Consider the following 22,536-nt stretch of genomic DNA (forward strand, 5'->3'; position numbering starts at 1 on the left):
TTCTAAAGTTCACATTGCATTGTGTGTTTTTCCAACTAATTAAACCCTGGGTACATTCATTACACATAACCACCCTTCCCTCTAACAAAAAATTTGCATTTTTACTAGCTTTAAGACAACACTGGAAGTAAAAGCAGAGCAGGCAGGAACTTAGCCAAGCACTGTTGAGAGCACTGGGCTCAGACCAGCACCTCCTCCTGTGAGCTGATGACATGGGATGGCTGCACTAGTGCTCCCCACAAGCATTACTCAGCCACAAGTTACCTTTTCCCCATTATCCCCATAACATGTCTCTCTCTGGTCCCATTTCTTCTCTTCCAGAGCTTCTGAAGACAATTCATCTTCTTCCTCTTCTTCCAAAATATCTGAAAGGTCAGAACTACGATTGTGCTCAGCAAAAAGGGTCAACGGTCGTCTTCCAATTTCAGATAGTTTTTCTTCTTGCTATTGAAAACCAGAACAGACTTCCTCAGCCCTCTCAGACATTATTTCAGCAATAAAGTAGCATTTTATCTTTCTCTATCACATACAGCTAAAAGGTGGCAGGAAACACACTGGGCAGCACACAGTGCTGCAATTGGCATGTGTCTATACACACACACACACAGCCACACGAAACTGGCAGCCTGCAGAAGAACAGTACTGTGGAAAATCCAAGGGTGTCAAATACAACCCACATCCTTCCATGGGTACAGACATTCAACCAGCATTAAACAAACTTCTCTCTCCACTCTAGACATTACTTTCATCACCTCTTTGCCTGGGGACAGCCTCAGGAATTCCTGGCAGCTGCTCCCACCCATGCTTGTATCTCCTCGGAAGGTGCCCTCTGTGCCCTCAGCCTGGCTGGGGGAAGGCAGAGGCTCTGGGCTCAAGTGTTTCTCCTTTGTCTCTTTCCCTCTTTCAGCACTGGCACCGTCTGGTGACTCTTCCACAGAACATGCATGGCAGGTCTCCATATGTATCTTCAGACTGCTGGTAGATGGGCTTTCCAGCTCTGGCGCTTTGGTTACAGATTGCTCCATCTGGGAAATAAACCAAGAAAAGGTCATCATGAACAGTGATACCTAGTGGAGATACTGTGCCATACCTGTGCACCAAAAGGGTGCCCTTACCACCCCAAACCTAAACCCCACGTGTTCTGCACTGCTGGTATGTAAGTATTCTGGAAAGCAATTTTGCAGCTGGGAACATTGGCCAGCCCTGGAGCAAACCCCTCCCTGCCTGCAAGTAGACACAGTCTTTGCACTGCTGCAGCTCTGGCTACCACACATGGCTCATGGAAGCCACAGAAGTGGCTTGACAACAGCTGGTTTTAGAGCAGCAAGAAGAGCCCATGCTATACATGGAACTGTTGGAACAAGTCCAGAGGAGGGCCACGAGGATGATCAGGGGACTGGAGCACCTCCTGTATGGAGACAGGCTGAGAAAATTGCGGCTGTTCAGCCTGGAGAAGAGAAGGCTGTGTGGAGACCTCACAGCAGCTTCCAGTGTCTGAAGGGGGCCTACAAGGATGCTGGGGAGGGACTATTCATCAGGGACTGTAGTGAGAAGACAAGGGGTAACGGGTTCAAACTGAAACAGGGGAAGTTTAGATTGGATATAAGGAAGAAATTCTTTACTGAGAGGGTGGTGAGGCACTGGAATGGGTTGCCCAGGGAGGTTGTGAATGCTCCATCCTTGGCGGTGTTCAAGGCCAGGTTGGATGAGGCCTTGGGTGATATGGTTTAGTGTGGGGTGTCCCTGCCCATGGCAGGGGGGTTGGAACTGGATGATCTCAAGGTCCTTTCCAACCCGAACTATTCTATGATTCTATACAACAAGGTCAATTTCCACTCTCATGTGCCAGAGGAATGTCCTACACACCACCTTGCAGGTTAGCTTGAGCTGGGGGTAAGGATACTACCCCACTACTTCTTGGAGCTGGTAAGGGCTGTGAAGGGAAGGGGCATTAATGAAGAATATACATGCAGAGTACAACTGCAGGGCCCCATGGTTCATCACCAACCTGCAGTACAGAACGCTTACAGATTTGTGTTTCCCTGTCAGCTCAGTCTGGTGTTTAAGGAAACCTCTGGGAGATGGAGGAGTGGAACCTCAGGAACAAGGAGGAGAAGGCAGGTGGGCCTTCATCAACCACCCCTTTCTGTAACCCTCACTCTAAAATAAGGCAGCCTCCACCTGATCTAAACAAGCCAAAGGCAGCCCTCCGGAAGTCTAAGGCGGCGGTTTTGCTGATCTTCTTCCTGGCTTCTCCAAGGACTGAAAACTCAATCATTTCATGATCACTTTGCCCAAGACAGCCGCAACCATCACACCACCCACCAGTCCTTCTCTGTGAACAGCAAATCAGCAAATGTAGCCAGGTGCCTCCCCTAGCTGGCTCACTCACCAGCTGTTTTTTCTCTAGTATATTGTACTTCCTGCAGACATCTGGTAGATTGAAGTCCCCCATGAGAGCAAGGGCAAGCAAATGTGAAACTTCTACCAGTTTTTCAAAGAACTGCTTCATTTGTAGCTTCATCCTGGCTGGGTGATCTATAACAGACTCCTACCAGGATATCAGCTGCCTTCCCCCTGCCCCTCACCTACAAACATTCAACCTTCTCACTCACAGCATTGATTTCCAGGCAGCTGATGCACTCCCTGACACACAACACAACCCCACCTCCTTTCTTTCCTTGCCTATCCCTTCTGAAGAGCCTCTAGCCATCTATTGCAGCACTCCCATCATGCGAATCATTCTATCACGCTTCTATGATGGCAACTATGTCATGATTTCTCTGCTACACAATGGCTTCCAGCTCCTCTTATTTGCTGCCCATCCTGTGGGCATTGGCATTTAAGCTGCCCTGTGGATCTGGCCTCCAACAGCAGCACGCTACCCCCTGGCTCATTGCTATTTTATTTCATTCTCTGTGCCAGCACACATGATACTGGGCAGGAGATGTAAACAATTACCTGCACATCTGTCCCTTCACCCAGGCCTTGCAATTCTCCTTCCCTTGAAAGGACAGGCTTCATGCCCTCACCGGGGAGCACTGTGCTGCCAGCCTGCTGAGGAGGCACAGTCAGGCATTTCTTGTCTCGTGCAGCATGTGATCCCTGTGGGGAAGTGCCTAAAACCTGCACCAAGGAAGCACTGGGAGAGGAGAGGTGTGGAGGCGAAGAGGCTTTCTCTGGCAAAGATGGCGCTGTGCCCTCGGGGCTGGAGGAGACATCAGTCAATTTGGCATCTGAGGTATCAGGGGGAACGTTCTGTCGAAGCAGGAGTGCAGCCATGTGGTGGGTGGGTGGGCTGCGTGAAGGCAGAGAGCCCCTGGGCTCTCCACGGGGCAGTCTAGAGGTAAAAGTGGTAGAAACAGCAGAATCTGAAGGTGAAGAGTGGTGAGAGGCTCGCAGCAAAACCGGGGAAATCTGGGCTGGAATCGAATCCACCGACTCCCCGTACAGAGACATAGTTCTCACAGACACCTCTCGGCACACCTGGAACATCTGAAGCTGGGACAAGTCCACCAGGACGCTCCCAGCTGTTGGAGAAGTCACTTCGATCACCTGCAAGCAAAAACCCAGGGAGCAATTATTTACTGCACACACAGTGAGAGCGACAATTCCTGAACCCAAAGTTAACAACAGACCCCAAAGCTCTGGAGAGCTGACATGCAGAATTCCCACCCTTCTGCACAGGATCAGGGAAGAACAAACAGTAAACAGAAATTGTTGTCATAACCATTCGAGAAACTGGTTATTCTATTAAATACTACTATATTCCTTCCTGCTCTAGGTTTTAACTCTCCTTGTTCCCTACACTTTAAAAGGCAATCACTTTTTTTGTCTTCCCTTTCACCTGCCTCTTCCCAGACTTCTCCTTTTTTGACCCATGTAGAGGAAAAAGCATTTCCATGATAAAAGAGCAATCATCCAACACAGCAGCACTCTGGTTTTCACTGTGCTTCTTTAAACAGTTGTGGCTTGTTTCTCCCACAGCCAGTGGCACAACATCATGTGTGCAGAAGACTGCAAGCCACTTTTAATACAGAATATCCTTGGAGGTTCTTTATCAGTGCTCATACTGAACTCTGGGGTGTTTGTACACATCTGCCTTTGTCTGCCCCTTCATTTAAAAAAGGGCTGGAGAACTACACCTCACTCTCATAGTGCAGAGACAAGCCCCAAGTGGTGGCAAGGTTGTGTACTTGTACTTGTATCCTGTCTATGCCCTGTGGATTCACTGCTCCTTCAGGTCACTGTTTCCCCAATGATCAAGCTAGTGCCTAGGGTGAAACAGAGGAGGCTGACACTAACTGTCCTGGTTAGCTAGTCAAGGGTCCTGCCACAGGAACTTTCTTAGCTTAGTTATACCAAAACCACATAAAAAATCTGGACATATGTCTTTTTAGTGTGCACGGGGCAAAGCAAACAGCCCAAGTGCCGTCACTTCTCCGATACCATTCCTTTCCAAGCCAAGGATTGTCACTGCCTCCTCATGGCATGCTTACTGGATCACGCTTTCCAGGTCCCGAGGTTCTGCAACTGCCCTCTACTCCTGCACCAGCACACAGCCCCCCACCTGCACAAAGGTCAGCCTTGCACTGCACCAGCACAATACCTTCTGTCCATCCGCATACACAGCATAACCCGTGACTCGAACTCCATTGGAAGATCCTTCAGCATCAATGGTGACAGGTAACCAGCTGATAACAAGGATACCTGGCGAGGGACCAGCTTCTACCTGGACATCCAAAGGAGCATCAGGTGTGCCTGCAAGAGACCAAACAGATTTTACCTCATTTAATTCACTTTAGAAAAAAGCTAAACTAAACCCTGGTTAGAATCAAAGAGAAAAGTCCCACACCAGACTTGCCCCTGCAGAACCATACCAGAATAACCAGGCTAGTCTTGGGAAATGATAGAACCAGAGAAAACAAGGTGCTCTTGTTCTATGAAAGCTTTAATGCATAGAAAACAGAACTTTGCAAAAGTAGCTGAGGCCAAGATGCAGCAACCCTTAGAGCAAGGTCATTGCAAACCATATCTTCCATGCCTAAAGAGACATGCTGCTAAGATTGGCAAAGAGAATGTCTTTTCAGAGCAAATGAAAACAAAAGAGAGAAAATTGTTAAAATAAAGGAAGAAAAACATTAAGACAAAACAGTACAGCATGTCAGGCTCTGGGACTACTAAGTCTTGCTTCCCTTCATCCCAAGGCTTCACAGCAAAATAATGACAGAGCTCACTGCTCCAAGCACTCCATGCACAATGGCAATGGGCATGGCTGCTCTGATACCTGCTAGTGGGGTAGTGAAGTGTATCACAGCTGAGTTCTGCTCCTGCCCCTGTGGGACCTCTTCCCAAGGTGCTTTCAAGGGCCGGGCCTCCAACTTGGCAACATACTGAGTGCTGGGCTGCAGGCTGCGGAAGGTGTACCAATAGACCCCAGGTTTTGTTATGTCGCATTCCTCCCCATTGAGATAGACCACATGGTTGTAATTGCTGTTGCAGGGAAGCCACGTGAGCTCTGCTGATGTGGCAGTGACGCTTCTTACTTTCAGCATAGTTGGTGCCACACAAAAATCTTGCCCCACAAAGAAAGTGCATCGCAGTTTATCAGAACTGCCTTGCTCTGTCACAGTCTGCACAGATACACGGTAAGCCTTTGTCTTTAAATCCAGCTTTTCAATCACTGCTTTGGTCTGAAAGCCACTCTTCACATTTTGACGTAGCTCTTCATCCACATAGATGTTGTAGCTTTGTACCTCTGGGCAGCCAGCTGGCAAAAGTGGTGGTTCCCAGCCTACAACTATGCTTCTGGCAAGCTGCTTGATCAAAGTCAATTTTCTTGGGTAAGGCACTGCTGTATGACTAACAGGTTCCTCCTGGTCTCCTTCTGCTCTACTGGTCAACGGGCTGATGCTACTCTCTTCAACAGAGAAATCACTCTTATCTCCACTGCTGGTGCTTGCACTGACAAAACTTTTCTCCCGGTATGAACTATGGGTGAGATCATTCAGCTCCGAAGGCAGAAACGTCACGAGGTCATCATCTGAGACTCGCTCAACAAAATTGGAGGGGACCAGCCCTCGCCGGCCATCCATCAGCTCTCCTAAATGAGAAACAGGAAACCTGTTACCACTGCACCTCCTGTTCAGCTTTCCAACCCATCTATGAAGAAAATGTGACAACACCTATGCTAAGTCATAACTGCACTGCAGCCAGGAATGAGAAAAAAACCCCAACAAATCTCTGGGAGGTTATTCCTGGGAAAGCTTCCTGGATTTCCTAATGTTTCGCTAGTTAGGTCCTAATAACCACAGTGAGAAGACTCCCTGCTCCACACATTCCAGAGCCAACTAACTAGAAAGCTGGTTTGTGTAATTAGCTTAAAAGGTTTTCCTTTTCGTTATCCTACTGTTCCTCATCACAGCTATTTCACTAACTCAAGTGTCTTTTTCTAGCCTTCCCAAATTATGCAGATTGACTGGGAGAAGATGTAAAACCATCACACAGATTTGGGGTTTGTAAAACTTCCTCAAGAAAGTCCTCCTTTCCAGCTCTGTATTCAGCTCTGGCCTTCTTTTTAGCTCCCTCCTTTGTTATACTAGCTTCTGTAACAAAGATGTCCCAAAAGGACCTATGGGGATGACCGACGCCACAGCACTCTTGGTACGTGCAAGAACCATAAATGACAGTCAAACAAGCAAATGCGTAGGGGTTGTACTTGTTTTCCCCTTTCAAACTATCCCTACAGCAAATCAATTGAAAGCAGGAAAGCAGAAAATATTAGTAAAGAATAACCTTTTTATTCTTTAAACAACAAATAAACAAATACATGAGAAGCTTGGAAATAGAAAGAAAGAAACAAAGAGCCAGAACATCAAAGAGCAAGCAGTGCAACATGGCATGCATTTGCCTCAGCCCTTGCAAAGCAGTAATTTAGGAGCTTTCATTCCATTAAGTAACCCAGCTCCACACAGAAAATCCATTACAAATTCACAGTCTACAATGCTAGGTTTCAATTCCATCTGCCTATTCGTCAACCAGGATCATGTTTTCAAAGGTGCCAAAAGAGAAGAAGCACACTGTGTGGCACTGAGTAGGATAACAAGTGTAGTTTGGACTGCTTATCTTAGACCCTGACTCTGCCAAAAGAGCAAGAGGTAATGGAGCCCATCAGCTGTCTACAGTCTCTGGCTCACTATGCAGTCACCGGAAAGAGGGAAACACACCATCTGCAGAAAGTGCCCAGGGCTGAACGTGTTCCTCTCCGTAGCTAGGGAAGGACCATATGGGGATGAAACCTGGAGGTCTGCTGAAAGCAGTGGCAAAATTCCCACTGAAATCATTAGACCAGGATTTCATGTTTTAGACTTCATTTAATCATGACATAAATAAACCCTCTTCCACAGAATCTGCTCTTCCCTCTAACAAACAAACTTTGGACAGAAAATCTTTATCTTGAAGCTTCAAGATTGACTATCTTTCTCTTGTTTGGTTTGTTTGGGTTTTTTTAAAAAGAGGTCATCTCCACAGCAGTTTGGTCACATTTCAGTCTACTAAAACACACCTTCAAAGAAGCCATCTTCATCCATTTCTCCATAGATGTAAATATATTCTCCAGCAGTCAGCGGAAGCTCTGCTTCTGGATTTTCATTAGGTCCATCAAAAGGATTGTAGCTGAAATATTTACAATATGAAGACTTACTTTGTACAGGAACTTTCACAGCAACACATTCAAGCTGTGATGTTAGATCAGCTTCGATTCACTGGGACTGCCTTCACTTTTTGCAAGCAGCAAATTGCACAGACAACAGTCAAAACTCTAGTTTATGGTTTTATATCTAATATGTTCAAAAAGCAGCTAGGGATAATTTTCTGAGTAGCAGAACAGAAAACATCAGGCATGTGATGTCTGAAGGAACAGATCAGCATGACTCAAGAAAATACATAAGAAAAAACCTGAATTACCTGAGTGCCTGCTGTGTTTCTGAGGGTACCAAGTAGATAAACTGTAGGGCTGCATTTCCAAATAAGCATTCTTAAATTCACCTGCACCCATAACTATTTGATGTAGACAGCTCTCTACATTTCATGCATTTAACAGTTTTGACCAAAAAAAATTACTTAAAGTGTCCAAAACTTGTCAGGTTACACTTCACCTGTCATACAACTGTCACGGACAAGCACAGCATCTCAACATTCCCATGTTTAAAACCCTAAGAATGAGCTGATGCGTGCAAGAACAACAAGCACAAGAACAACACAGCCTTTTCCTTCATGATTTCATCATTATCCAGCCCTTAGGATCCAAGCTATGAAACTCTCAGTGCTGTAACTCCACATTTAAACAGCAGTCCAAACCCTGCATTAGCATGAACATGATAAATATGCTGGTGATAGGATTTGGACTCTGGGTACTTCTAACCTGCCTCCTCAGTGACACTTGAGCCAATCAGAGGGTCTATCACAGGAAAATGCCTCAGGAAAAACTGGGCATCTCACTGGACAAAGCTTTGCAAGCATCTACTGCAATTCCTGCTCTTTAGTCTTTAAAAGGGAATTCAACATGCCAAAGCAATGTTATCCTCTTTATGAGCTGAGCGAGACCTTATGGGTCCAAGACTCAGACATGAAGCACAGATCACATTTGATCTGCTCCTCACAAGCACAGAATCCTCCCAGTTCTCTTCCTCTAACCCACAGCTGAAGGGTATGTCAATACTCTGAACTCTAAGTAGCGATTTGGGTTTGGCAATGTTGGCTCAGTGGACAGCAAGTTACCAGAAAATCTGGGTTTATTCTGTGCATTTATTTGTCCTTTTTAAAGTTAGAGGCAGAAAGATTTTGGCCAAAAACTTCAGGAATTCTGGGCTGAAATTTCCCTAATTGTTGGAATAAGATTTGTTGGAGAAAATTTCTTGGACTATTCTGGAGAAACCAGACATTTCAAGCAATGTGTCCATTCAAACTCAATTTTCCCATCCAATATCATATTAAAAAAAAAAAAATCAGTGTTACATACAGTACTCTTCACTGAACAGCTTATGAGCTTCCTGTGGTTTTCTTAAGCTAAGCACATTGGATTTGCTTGTGCAGGAAACAACCTGTCACAAAAGATCCCATGGAGAAATAAGATACATGGTCTAACCCACCCCTCACAGTGGTGAATCCTAGAGAAAAGTGAATTAGGCAACTATGAGATAACCTGTCTAACTTCATAGAGCACAAGAAATGACCTATTACCTGTATCGAGCTAAGAACACTTGGAGCTTTGCAGGGCCTTGGCTGCCTGGCTCTGGCATTAGAGAGATGCTGTCAACATCCAGTTCTTCCATTTCACTCGCAGTGTCCACCTACAAACATTAAAGATGAAGGGGATGATACGGCCCAAATCAGAGTAAAGGAACACTCACAGGATTTGAACATCAGTGAACAAGTCCTCTGAGCTCAGGTCCAGTGCCAATCTGGCCACTGGGCTATGGGCTGTCTTGGAAGAATGACTTTTAAGGTGAAGAAGCAGTAATAAGAAACATCAGCTCCAATTTACAGCTTCAGGCCTTCCAGTCAGACGTTAGGAAAAATTCCTTGCCCAGGGGTGATGCAGCCTAGGGACAGGTTCCCACTGTGGCACGGAACTCAGAGCTTCTGCCAGGCTAAGCCACAGCCACCCTGACCTAGTGTCGGTGACAGCCCCACTGGAGTAGCATATTGGACTAGAGACTCAGGAAATCCCTTTTATCCTACATACTCCTAATTCAGTGTACTCAGTCTCTAAGCACTTTTGTTGAGGCAGCTCCTCTCCAGCAGCTGAACATACTTCAATATAATGTTTATGTACTTTTAAAACACTAGAAACTTTTAGTAGCCTGATATGTTGGGTTTAGCTGGCATAGAGTTAATTTTCTTCCTAGTAACTGGTACAGTGCTATGCTTTGGATTTAGGATGACAATAATGTTGATTACAAATGTTTACTTGTTGCTAAGCCATGTTTACACTCAGTCAAGGACTTTCAACTCCTCTCACCGTCTCACCAGCGAGGAGGCTGGGTGGGCACAAGGAGTTGGAAAGGACACAGCCAGGACAGCTGATCCTGACTGACTCAAGGGATATTCCAGACCATATGGATCATGCTCAGCATATAAAGCTGGGGGAAGAAGAAGAAAAAGGGAACATTCAAAGTGGTGGCATTTGTCTTCCTAAGTCACCATTACGCGTGATGGAGCCCTGCTCTCATGGAGGTAGCTGAACACCTGCCTGCCTATGGGAAGTGATGAAGGAATTTCTTGTTTTGCTTTGATCATATGAGTGGCTTTTAAACTGTCTTTTGTCTCATCCCATGAGTTTTCTCACTATTACTCTTCCAATTATCTCCCTTACCCTGATTTGGGGGGAAAAGAGCACTCAGAAAACATCAAAGTACAAAAGGTGCCTCCCATGCTATCACACCCAGCCCCATTCACAGCACTGCTTTACCCTAAACTGTCACATCAAGTGACATACAGCAGAGGGTATGAAAGTCTGAATAAGTGAACCCTACAGTACTCCGTAAGAACTCCTGGGGAGCAACAACAATGTAGGAGATGTTGGTGACACAAGTAAAGCCTATTAATTTCATCTCTCTGCTTGCACAAACTCAGCATCTTTTCATGATTGCTTTTACCAGTAAAACATAAAAGCGCCAGCAAAGAAGTCTGAGCCCCTCACCCACAGCTCAAGGCCAAAAATAGTCTGGACACAGCTCCTCAGCATGCTAAAACTGACAGTCTATAGCCTTTGCGTGTTTTAATGGCAGCAGAGATGGTCACAAGGAAGCTTAGCAAGAGCTTTTCTGTACCACCCATCAATCGACCTCCCCTCCCCACTCCCTCTCTAAGCTCCCAGCTCTGTCTAGTCAGTTGTTTCCTCCCTGGAGCACAGCAATACATTCAAATGAGCATTACAGACATGGACTTCCAAGGTCTTTTATATTTTTTCCTACAGCTTTTCTCTTATTCTTCCCCTGTTCTCTTCAGGCAGCCAGGAGGGAATGAATACAATATTACTGGTGCTCTCAGCTATTCCTTTGTGGTTAGAAAGCACAGGCCATGGAGGGAGCTCCCATACTGACCTCTGGAGTTGGGCAGGATTTTGGGCTGTTCTGCATGGATTCTGATTTTGAAGAGTTTGACTGAGATTCCACTTTCCTGGCTTGCTTCTGAGAACTGGCAGCAGCAACTGTGGAGCCAACAGTGGTATCAGGCACCTGATGCGCTGACTGCAACTCATCAGTCTCTTCATTGTGAACCTTCTTTGTGCTCTGGTGAGTGAGCACTCCAGGAAGAGTTGATTCTGCAATAAAACCATCCATCCATACTTTTAGCCACAGGCAGAATACAAGATCAGCAGTGAGCATCACCACAAGCAAACACCCTTTAGGGCAGCTGAAGCGTCTAAAAATGTGACTTATTTGAAAGTGCAACACACAGGACACCTTGGATTCTTTGGTGAGAGAATGCCAACTTCTCTTTATGACTTTAAAAGAAACCAAAGCTATTTATAAGAGAGAGACAGAGATCCCAAAAGTGAATTAAACATTTGCATTATTTCCTGTACACATTTCCAGCTAACAAAAAAATAACTCATTTCCAGCATCTCCAGCAATTACCCTTCTCGAAGTGGGGCTGTGGGGTAGAGCTGCACAGAGCAAGAGGAAGCTCAGAAGTCACCAAGGTTGAGGTGAGCAGGTCGATTTTTCCTGTTTGAAGCCGGAACTGTTTGAGCTCCTGAGACAGGAGGCTGAACTGCTCTGTCTGGCTGCGACACTGCTCTTCTAGATCCTTTACCCGGGCCTGACAGGAGAAACACAAGATGAGTCACAAACACATATCATATGAGTGAGGCTCCAAACAGCATTTGTCTTTACTGCATCTTTTCAGCAGATCTCAGATTCCAAGAAGCCGGAGGTGAGCCCTGCCCAGGACTGGTCATCAGGAAATGGCAGCTTCGCACCTATAGCGTCTTTGAAAACCTGAGACTCCTCATCCATGAGAAGACTGACTGCAGACTTGAAATGCTGGCTTTGAACTTCAATATCCTATCAAAGTCCTGCACAGGACCAGATGACAGAAGTAAAAGATCAATAAGCCTTTAAAAGAAGATTGAAAAGGCTTTGTACATTTACTGCAGTGTCAAAATCATGCCTCTAAAAGGAATTGCTTTCCCAATGCTCTATCTCATTCGTCACTCCAGAGGCTTCAGCAAGCTCCCAAAACCTTCCCCTGGCCTCCCCACCGTTCTGGGCAGGATGCCTGACTGTCTCTCCAGATCCTGGCGCTCCAGGCACCAGGAAGAGCAGAGAGCATCAGCACCTGGCCCATGTTGCAGAACATTTCTTTGCTGCAGGCAGCCCACACACTTTGCCACCAGGTCCTACAGGGATGATGTGCTCCAGGAAAGATACACCTCAGCAAGACGAGATGCAGGGGAGCCTTGGGAAATACTACAGAGAGGGAAGGACACGTTCCTACTAGAGAACCATTTGTATTTTCTAGTGTTCTCTTTCTACCATCTCTAGATCTCCTCCTTGCAAAATATTGCTGAGTCCTGCCTCTCCATACACATCTCCACATACTCCACAAATGCAGGCATATCAATTCCCAGAGAATGCAACTGCTCCTTTCCCTCTTCTCACTGTCCCACCAGGCAACAGCTTACCCTGTCTTCCTAGACAGATATCCTGCACAGACCCTGCTCATGCACCTCAGCTAACAAGTAAACAAAAAGCATTAGTGCTGGTTGGGAATGTATCAACTCATCAGTCATTCTTCAACTGAGACAATATTTCATTCAGCATTAGTGCAGCTGGCTGAGGTGCATGCTCTGCCTCGCAGGAAATGACATCTGTTCCCCTCTTTCTCTTTGGGCTGAGATCACAGCAGGCTTCTCAGTCACTCATCTCATCACTGCATAGGTAAGAAGCATCAAAACACACAACGCATTGTGCTCTTCAAAATTTTCCATTCTGCAAAATGTGTTTCAAGTGTCTTTTTCTCCTTCCAACTCAAAAAGTAAAACATGCCATGTTAGATTGTGCAGGACAAAGTCCGGGTTTGAGGCAGCTCTAAAAATAACACATATGACCTGGAAAACTCTTTCTCCCTAGTCTAGAGTACAACAAAGCCTTTCTAACCCACTTCCAACTGACCTACGAGGGTGCATCTTTATTTTATTGTGACGTATCTGTTTGAAACATGGCAGTTTATCGCTTGTTTTCTTCACAACTAGCTAGATGCTCTCAGTCTCTAAAGGAAGCCCAGTGAAGTCTCTGAAGTCTGGCAAGTAACTGTCTCGAAACTGAAAGAAAGTATCAGATGCCTTGAGCAGCTTCCAAAAGTCTCTGCATTCTCCACTTAGTCAACTCCTTGTTTACTGAGTCGCATTGTACAGGATTTCTCTGCAACCATGAGTGTTTGAATTTACTTAGTTAAGATCTTTCACATAAATGCTTCTGCCCTATGCATTTCATCTTAATAGAGAAAAGAAACCATGAACAGACAGAATAGTTGCACTGCATCAAAGCAGGGCTTTCTCTAGACCAACATCTGTTGCCAGATTCCACCTTGGGACGCAGCCTATGACAAGAGACTGGCAGAGAAAGACTGCAGGACTGGAGAGGTTTTCCCATCTTGTCTGGAGACCTGAGCCAGCAGATGCATCTGGATATTGCATTTAATAGCATCATAATAGTACCTGGGTTCTCTAAATGCATTAATCACAGTTTTAATCCATTTATATCAGTGGCCAAGCCGATAGGCTGGATAACTCACAATTTAATTCTGAGATACCCCATTAGTCAGGTGTCTTTTAGATCTTGTGTTACTCAAAACAATGTACAGGCATCCCTTAAGTATTACTGTCACATCACACAAAACATGTACTTCTAGTGGACTACTTGCAGAGGTTCACACACAACTGAGCAAGCAGCAAGTTTCCAGGATGGGGTAGGAGGCAGGAGGATCAGGAGGAGGAGCCTAGGGACATTGCCAGGAGCTTCAGAGAATCAGGAGGAATCAAGCCCCAGACACAGAAGAGACAGGAGACTTCTGTGTCTATGCCCAACCCAAAAGGGGGAGAAAGAGGAGCCTCACACCAGCTCAGACTGAGTAGCATGATAACCAGAAGAGGCTTGCAAGAGCAGGGAGCAGAGTTTGGTGAGATCAGTTCAATCACCAACTCAGGAGCTTGCGCTGATTCTCCACACCAAGCTAGATCCAACCACCACTAGCTCAGCCCTGTCTTCCTAGACACTCTCCTTGGCTGCCCTATTACACTTCCCTACATGTGATGGCCCCCAGCCAGATGTCCATTGTTACCTTTCTCCAAATCTTCTGCTATATGTTTTTGAGACCAGAGAATCATGATGTTGCTAGGAGGGACCTCTACGGGACTGCAGTGCAAATTCCTGCTCAAAGCAGGGCTAACATCAAAAGGATTAGAGGAACATCCATAACTCCACATAGATGTGGGTGCTACTTCTTCAGGATGTGGTTATACCCTAATAATGTCCTCAAGCTGTTCCAAATTCTTTTCCTAAATGTTCCCAACACTGTACTTGCTTTTTTTGACCAAACTTGTGAATAAGGTTGACATTTTAAAACATCACCCTACCTGAAGCACTGCATTTCCTGCCCCAACAGGTAGTTCAGAGACTGTGTGTGTTCAATCATGGATGCCTCTCCTCCATGTGCACAGTGTTACCTGACATTTAATCTTCCCATGGCTCTTTGCAGTCAGATCTAAAGGTGACTGCAGAAGCAGTTTTCTATCAGCTGTGAGCACCAGCACTTCCATATAAGCTTTCCAAATCATTTGGGACCAGGCCAGAAAGCACAGCTCCCACACTATAACTTCATCAGTTACTACCTCTTCTGTGAAAACTATTATTCCCAATCTCTGCTTCCCATCTTCCAACCAATTCCATTCGAAGCCAGCAAGACCTCTCTTTTTCTCCACAACACTTACATTTGCAGTATTGCCATTGCTTTTGGGTTTTGAAGGAAACACTTCACTCTTGAGCTGTAAGTACTGCCGAAAAGACCTTTAAATGTATGTAACACGTGGAAAAGGGGCACAGTTGGAGAAGTCTAAAAATCTGGAAGTGTCAACAAAATAAAGCTCCTAATTCTAATTGGTCAAGAAAGCAAAGCATCTAAAGAGAAAAGCAGCTGCTCCATCAAACTCAGGAGGAGATCCTTTAATTACATTTCTTTCTTGGTGATGACACTCTTGCAATCTTTTCCAGAGTATTGTTAAAACAAGAACATTAAGCAACTGTCAAAGTTAGGACAGAGGAGAAAAATGTCCTGTTTGACAGGATTATAGCAGTACCTGCATGCAATCCAAAGTACTCTGGTAGCAATAAGAAAAGCAAACAGAGATATAAACCCATATCAGCAGTTACACTAGCCAAAACTCAGTAATAATGCAAAATATTGAGTTTTGTAACTCAAAGATAACCCAATCCTCAGCTTGAATAGAATTGTTTTCTCTCCAGCTTACAGTGTGCGCCTTGTTCCATACTGAGGTTCCCACCTCATTCCCAGAAGCATCTACTTGCTAAACAAAAGCCAAATTCCACATACCAAATACACGAATAAGAAAGCCATGCACTTTTTGAGGGCCTCCAAATCATGGTATGCTTTGAGCCAAAGCACAACATCTTTTAAGTGGCAGTGATAAATTTCAAGCCCTCTTTTCCCAGCACATTTCAAGCACCCACAGAATCAACAGAACGGAAACCTGGTGTCCAGACCTTTCCCCAGGCCTGAGATCAAGCAGTGCTGAGAATCAAGCCATAGCTAAAAAACTGGCTTTGACATGATTTCAAGCAGGTAACAGCCTGCTAAGTCATGCACCCTGCTCCTGGTGAGACCACAAACAGCAGAGTTGAGCCAACCCCCCCAATTTTGCCCAACACTGATGTTCTGGAATGACTGTGATTATAGTTAAGTTGCCTAAATAAATGTTTCTTCACATTAAACTAGCTTTTAATGTCTCTTTCTTTGGTCCGCTTGGTCTCATTGACTTATAAAGCATCTCTGTACCACTAACATGAACTCAAGAATATTTAACTGATGGGGCCCTTGCAGAACACTACCAGCCTCTTAAACACAGAACAAAATGACTGTCCCTTTCTTCCTTTGCACAGGTAGATGTCTACTTTAAACTTAAGTAGCTTCTCCAATCTTTCAATTAATTAGTTCAGAAAACATTTGGCAAGCATCAAACCTCCTTCCTCTTAAAGGCTGCTAAGCCAGCTAAACATAACTGATGTAACAGCAGCACCCACATCAGCTCTGATCCTGTCTCTGCAGACAAAAGCAGATGTCCCAGAAAGGATATAGCAGTGGGACAACACATTATGTCACTTCTCCATGAAATTCACACAGCGTGCAACAATTTCAATCCCATTCAGTAGGAGCCGAGCAGTATTGGGCTCTACAGTTAGGCTCCCTTCAAAGGAGATGCTATTTGCAGCCATAGAGCAATCTCCTCCATCAAGGACACTTACCGACTTGCTCAACTCTCCTGGGCTCCATACAGCCACAGCACAGCAGTAAATACAGGCAATGCAGCCTGCCATCTCTGACTGTAAGTTCCCAGTACAGACAGGGCCATGGCCTCTTCAGCATGGGATTTCACTGGCTAGGGGTTGTACAGCAAGGCATTCTGCTCAGGCTCAGATTAAGAACTGACATTAAGAACAAAAGATACCAAATCTGCAGCCATTAATCCATCTCATTTTCTTCTGTCTTACCTCTAGAAGCTGTACTGCTCCTTCATGTTCTCTTTTTGCCTCTGCCTGCGCCTAAGAAGAAATAAGAAAGGGAGTAAATAGGGCAGCAGACTACCTAAGTTCACTTCTACTATCATCACCACCTTGATAGACCATTATAGATTTAGAACAGTGTACAGACTGAAAGTATCCTTGGTCTTTGGATAAACAGCAGCAAGAGACCAGAACTGCCACTGAAGAGAGAAACCCTTCATTTTGCTCAAATATCAGAGTTCACCTAGACACAGACACTCTTCCCTGGTTTACTTTATCCTGTAAACTCACATATAACTCCTCCATATGTTGTACTTCCAAAGAAACAGGGTGCAGGACTCCCATCACTTTCCAAGGATTCAGAGAGTAAAACCTCCACTCCCTCAAGTACTGCATACCTGCTGCAACTGCCTGACTTCCTCTTGCTTCTCCTGCAGGACTAGCAGTGCTTCCTTGTGCTCGACTTCCAACTGCTGTCTTCGCTCAGCCACATTTCTCATGTGCTGCAGAACAAGTCACAAACAGCTGAAGGGTGATAATACTGAAACACTGCCCTGTGTCCTATCACCAGCCATGAACTCAAAGCATGGTCTGTACTTCATGTCATCATCAAGCAGAGGAGAAAGTAAGAAACTCTAACCACAAACCAGAGCAACAGTCAAAGAAAACTCTTAAATCAGTGATGGCCACTTTATTTCTCCTCCCACCCAAATTGCTGAAGTGTCCAAACAGTTCTTCCAGCCATGTGGGTCCTACTGACCTTCAGCACCTGCTCTAGATTCTCCAGCTTGCTTTGCAGTCCTTGATTTGTCTGAATTACTGAATCCCGTTCCTTAGTAACCAAAACCACCTTCAATTTCAGGTCAGCATTCTCAGCTTCAACCTGAAGAGAAAGGATTTTCAGTTAGCACAGTATCCCCATGTTGTCAGACATAGGTATTCCTGGTATAAATAATGAAGGACAATTTATTTCTGTATCTTAGTAGGTTGCTTTGCAGACCTGATTTCTAGTTGTAGTGATACCAAAACCATGAACCTCCTCTCCCCTTGGCTTTCACTCAGAACAAACACACAAGCAGTTGTATCAGTCCTCAGTGTGACCAACACTTGATTTGCACTAAACTCATCTCCCCTCCTCATTTGCAAGGAAGAAGGAACTGGGATATGAACAGGCTACAGACTGAAGTGATATGACCAAAGCACAAAGGCCTAAAAGCTTTTTTAATCCTAGATTGTCGGGTTAAATGTAGAGAACAGTACAGGAAGCTCAGCAGCCCACTGAAATCATGTTGAACTTTTCCACTTAATGCAGGAAATTCCAGCAACTTATTTTGGTTCTAAAGTGCACACTGGCTTGATGACTATTAGCAATGAAGATTATCAAGAGAAGACAAACATTTCTACTGAGAACAAACAGTTATTAAATATGTGGGAAACCTTATGCATGGTGGCAACACTGACACACGGGACAGATAAGTGGCTTTCTCGCTCTTGTGGATTACAATTGTACAGAGAAGGAGCTGGGCACAGAAATCCATAGAGTACCAACTCTTCCATCATTCTAACATGCAACATGTTCCTAGAACACAATCCTCCGAGGTGCAACCACCCTCCCCCGAAATCTGCTCTGCCAACTGAACACTGCAAATATCCTGCCTTTGTCCTAAGGCCTGAAGCTTCTGCAGTTTCCATCTGAATTGCGGGGGCGGGAGGGGAGGCTCCCCTGCAACATCATCAGCCACCAAAACCCCTATTCCAGCATGACAAACAATGTCAGAGGTGACTGAGGATTTTCAAACACACCATAAGAATCTTCAGTTCTTAAAAAGGGCCTATGAGAAAGATGAGGAGAGATTTTTAGCAGAGCCTGTTGTGAAAGGACAAGGGGTGATGATTTCAAACTAGAAGAGGGGAGATCAAGACTGGATGTGAGGAAGAAATTCTTTACAACGAGGGTGGTAAAACACTGGCACAGGTTGCCCAGAGAGGTGATGGATGCACCATCCCTGGGGACATTCAAGGCCAGGCTGGATGTGGTTCTGGGCAACCTGATCTAGTTGAAGATGTTCCTGCTCATTGCAGGGGGGTTGGACTAGATGAGCTTTGAAGGTCCCTTTCAACCTAAACCATTCTATGATTCTATATGTTTGCACCACCTGCAGTGACGGTTTCTGCTGTGACCAGTGCATCCTGCTCCCTACCAACCACCTTCCATCTTTGGTTATGAACTAATGAACTAGTTATGACAGGTAAACCCAAGCATGAACTTAAGTAAGGAGAAAGCATCTCACTCAAGCCTTGGGAAACTCTAATAAAAACAGGTCAGTAGCTGCTCTGCTTGCAGTTATGATCCAGTAGCGCAGTTGCGCAGGACAGAGGTAGGCATACAACCACTACTCAGCTGGCAACTTGAAAACCTAAACTACCAGCAAGTTCTCCTCAGCACAATTTTACAGAAGTCAATGCTTCATCTGACAGACAGGGACACTGATTGTTACCTGTCCTGCCCATCCAGCCTTCTCATTCAGCTGCAAGTTCTCTTCAGCCAGTCGTGCATTTTCAGTCTGTGCCTCCTGCAGCTGGATCTCCTGTCCAGAAAGAGCAGGCATTACCACACCACAGACCTCAGGTTAACTCCCCCAAAACTCAGTAGGGCAGCTCCACTGTTCCTGTTGACTGATGGTACAAGATGCTGATGGGATGCTGCTTGAGGGGTAGAAGCGAAAACCATGCAGCACTTCTCAAGCAGACACCAGCCCTGTGGCAGACCATCTTTCAAGTTTCTTTTCTTTTTATGTAGCATCAAAGCCCAGATAGAGAAAGACCTTTCCTTGTCTCCTGCACAGCTACAGTGCCACACTATTTACATCTCCACCTACAACAACTGATCAGTTTTCTCTGTTGTTTCAAGATCAGAGTCTTCCTGATAGATTTCAGTTAAGGAAGAAATATTATTTGGAAGAATGATGCGAAAGAGAGTTCTAAACTGCAAACTCCAGAGTTTTAAATGCCTGGCTGTGACACCAGGATCCAGTCTGGAGTTCAGCAATAAGAGCTAGCTATCCCTCTTGCCTTAGAGAATGTTGTCTCTGAGCAGGCAGAAGAGCCATGGACATATGGAGAGACATTGACTGATTTTGTCAGGTCCAGTCCATCTGCAGCAACTTTGTACAGCATTAAAGGAATTCAATAGTTGCATGATCACATGACTCCACATATTCACACATACATTTCCCCATTCCGATGTTTTACAGATCATCAAATATTGTCTGGCTGTCCCAAGAGTTAATTCCCTGTGTGCACAGCCTACATCCCACTGAACTGGTCCCTTCCTGACCTTGAAAAGCTAGTGTTCCTTAAATGCTCCACTCTAACCCAGACAATGACACCAAGCTATGTACAATGAACTGCACATGATCTGAGCTGTGCATTAGAACTGACCTGAACTGAGACTTGAGCAAGACATAAAATATCTATTCAGAAGGTAAGTATGCTTGGCTTAAACTATACATTATCACAATTACTCATGCCAACCAGTGCTGCTCAGCAAAGTAGAAAAGAAGGGAGAAATTCAGATGCTGTGATATGACCTACAAAACCTCCATGACATTAAACAGAGGTGAGATTTCATCCAACAAATAAGATGCATGAGCAAAAGACTGTTGGTTTGTGTAATTACCATCTCAAGATGCAGAAATCTTTCATTACTTGTCTGGAGTGCTTGTGAAAATGTCAAGTGTCTCCTTGAGCTCGCAAAGGCCGTGGAGCTCCATCCAGTCATTTCTGCAGCTATATTCAAGCCACAGCTAGGTGACAGACTAAACAATTCCAGCCTCAAGGGCCAGAGCCTCGAGTTTGTGACACTTCAAATTAAGAGAAAGGCTGGTGGCTCCTTATTAAGATAAACTGAAGACAACACAAGAGAGGCACACAACAACCTGGCTCCTCTTCTGCCATCACTCTCACAGCAGCAATCAGTAAGAACACTTACCAGTTCTTTGCATCTTTTATGCTTTTTCCTCACTTCATGCTCAAGGTTTTCACATTTTTTGCGCTTTTTCTTGAGTTCAAATTCCTGCATGAAACAGGCATAAGTAGATCAACAAGTCCACATTCTTGAAGTGTGTGAGAAATTCAAGCCCAGCTTCTCAGCCCCAGTGCCGCATTAACCAGTTTTATTTTCTTCAGAAAATCTTTGTGGCAAGCAGAAACAATATAGAAACCCAGGGAGATCTTTTAAAAACCCAAAAACTCTCCCAGTGAAGCAGCGTTTCCCCTCCTCTCCCGAGCCTTTCGTCTTCTGGAAACAGTTCTGCATTTCTCATTTTCACAGACTGCTCCTATGTTGTATGGAACAGTGTGGAGAATAGGATGCGGGGGACAAGAAGACAGAGCTGTGCAAAATATCCAGCTTGAAACGCCAGCTGTGCTATCTTAGCTCCTACTCTAATCCAACTGACATTTAACAGAGAGCAGACATCCCTCTGGTTATGCACCTTTAACTGCGGTTTCTTGCTACCACTCTTGGTTCCTCAGATAGATAAAAGCTGCTTGTGAACTCTTCTAGTTTGCTGGAATAATTCACACGGGACATATTCCCCACATAACATCTGTCCCAGGTCAGCCATACCTGTTCCCAGTTCAAGTATGGCTAAACCAAACACAGCACAAAATCTACCGGCATGTTTCCCTCTCATTTTAGTGTGACATACTCCCCTGCCAGCCCGGTACCTGGAGATGCCACCTAGCAACTCTCTCCATGCAGATGGCCTGTGCTTTGTCACTGACTCCCCAGGCTTCCCCACTTTTGCAGCGCTCCTGTACCCAGAAAGACTTCACTCCCCAAGCTCTCTGCCTGGATTGCATGGGTGAAAACCCCAAGGGAAAGTAGAGCACTCCTTCACCCAAACCCAGGCTCACCACTCACCAGCTGCTGTATCTGTTGGCTGCTCTCTTGGTCTGTTATTGCATTTCTGGGAGGGAAATTTTCATGTCCTTCAGAAGCAGGTCCCAGTGGCTGCACACCTGGTTCCACCTGGAAAGCAAGATGCAGAGAGCTTGGGGACAGCCAGGACTGTAGAGCACATCATGCACAGAGAGGGAGAAGAGGCTCTCCTGACAGTACCATGTGAGAGCACAACGCTCTGCATGAAAACCTCTGCACTGGACATGGAGAAAGGGGAACACCACGCTAGGGATATCTCAGCCACCACAGATCTGCACTGGGAGTTTTCAGGAGCCCAGGAGAGATCAACCCAGCTTGGTTAAATCACCCACATGCTACAGTGGGCTCTGAAAAGCTCTCAGATCCAAGTTTCCACTTGTGCCTCACCTAACACCTCTCACGGCCCTCTCCAAAACAATAAAAAAGATGGATTCAGTTCTCTGAATTTTCACTCTTGACTGGTATTTGACTTAACATTGTCAAAAGGGCTGTGATAAAGTTTTCGACCTTGAATTTAAAGTCATTTTGATAAATAGATTTTAGGGAAAGGTGACCTTTAGGATCGCCAAAGCCAACTTCCACAGCGAGCAAGCAGCAGGATTTGGTGAATCCACTTCAGCCTTTAACCTCAGTTGAGCTCTCTGCCCAGCTTAGTCTTATTGCTATTTATCAGCCAGAAAATCTTCTGACAATGACAGACTCTCTTGAACCAGACAAATAAAAAGCATCCATGAGAAACACCATAATGCAGGTTCTTGCACAACAGACCCTGCAGAGTCAGTTGAA

General features: G+C 45.2%; 1 protein-coding gene across 1 annotated transcript in view; it reads right to left on the bottom strand.

Moving 5' to 3' along the window:
* TSPOAP1 (TSPO associated protein 1) overlaps window positions 1-22,536 on the bottom strand; it is a gene marked incomplete at both ends in the record, with an annotated part of 65,412 nt that overhangs the window by 19,115 nt on the left and 23,761 nt on the right. The window contains 15 exons of the mRNA XM_080630239.1: window positions 265-444; window positions 720-1,025; window positions 2,962-3,555; window positions 4,610-4,761; window positions 5,288-6,103; window positions 7,565-7,674; window positions 9,241-9,350; window positions 11,106-11,326; window positions 11,643-11,826; window positions 16,794-16,844; window positions 17,204-17,308; window positions 17,566-17,688; window positions 19,304-19,393; window positions 20,797-20,880; window positions 21,733-21,840. Coding sequence (XP_080486365.1) covers window positions 265-444; window positions 720-1,025; window positions 2,962-3,555; window positions 4,610-4,761; window positions 5,288-6,103; window positions 7,565-7,674; window positions 9,241-9,350; window positions 11,106-11,326; window positions 11,643-11,826; window positions 16,794-16,844; window positions 17,204-17,308; window positions 17,566-17,688; window positions 19,304-19,393; window positions 20,797-20,880; window positions 21,733-21,840 — 3,234 coding nt within the window. The remainder of the gene's footprint in view (window positions 1-264; window positions 445-719; window positions 1,026-2,961; window positions 3,556-4,609; window positions 4,762-5,287; window positions 6,104-7,564; window positions 7,675-9,240; window positions 9,351-11,105; window positions 11,327-11,642; window positions 11,827-16,793; window positions 16,845-17,203; window positions 17,309-17,565; window positions 17,689-19,303; window positions 19,394-20,796; window positions 20,881-21,732; window positions 21,841-22,536) is intronic.

This window comes from Psittacula echo, assembly GCF_963264785.1.
Source record: "Psittacula echo genome assembly, chromosome: 15".
Classification (NCBI taxonomy): domain Eukaryota; kingdom Metazoa; phylum Chordata; class Aves; order Psittaciformes; family Psittacidae; genus Psittacula; species Psittacula echo.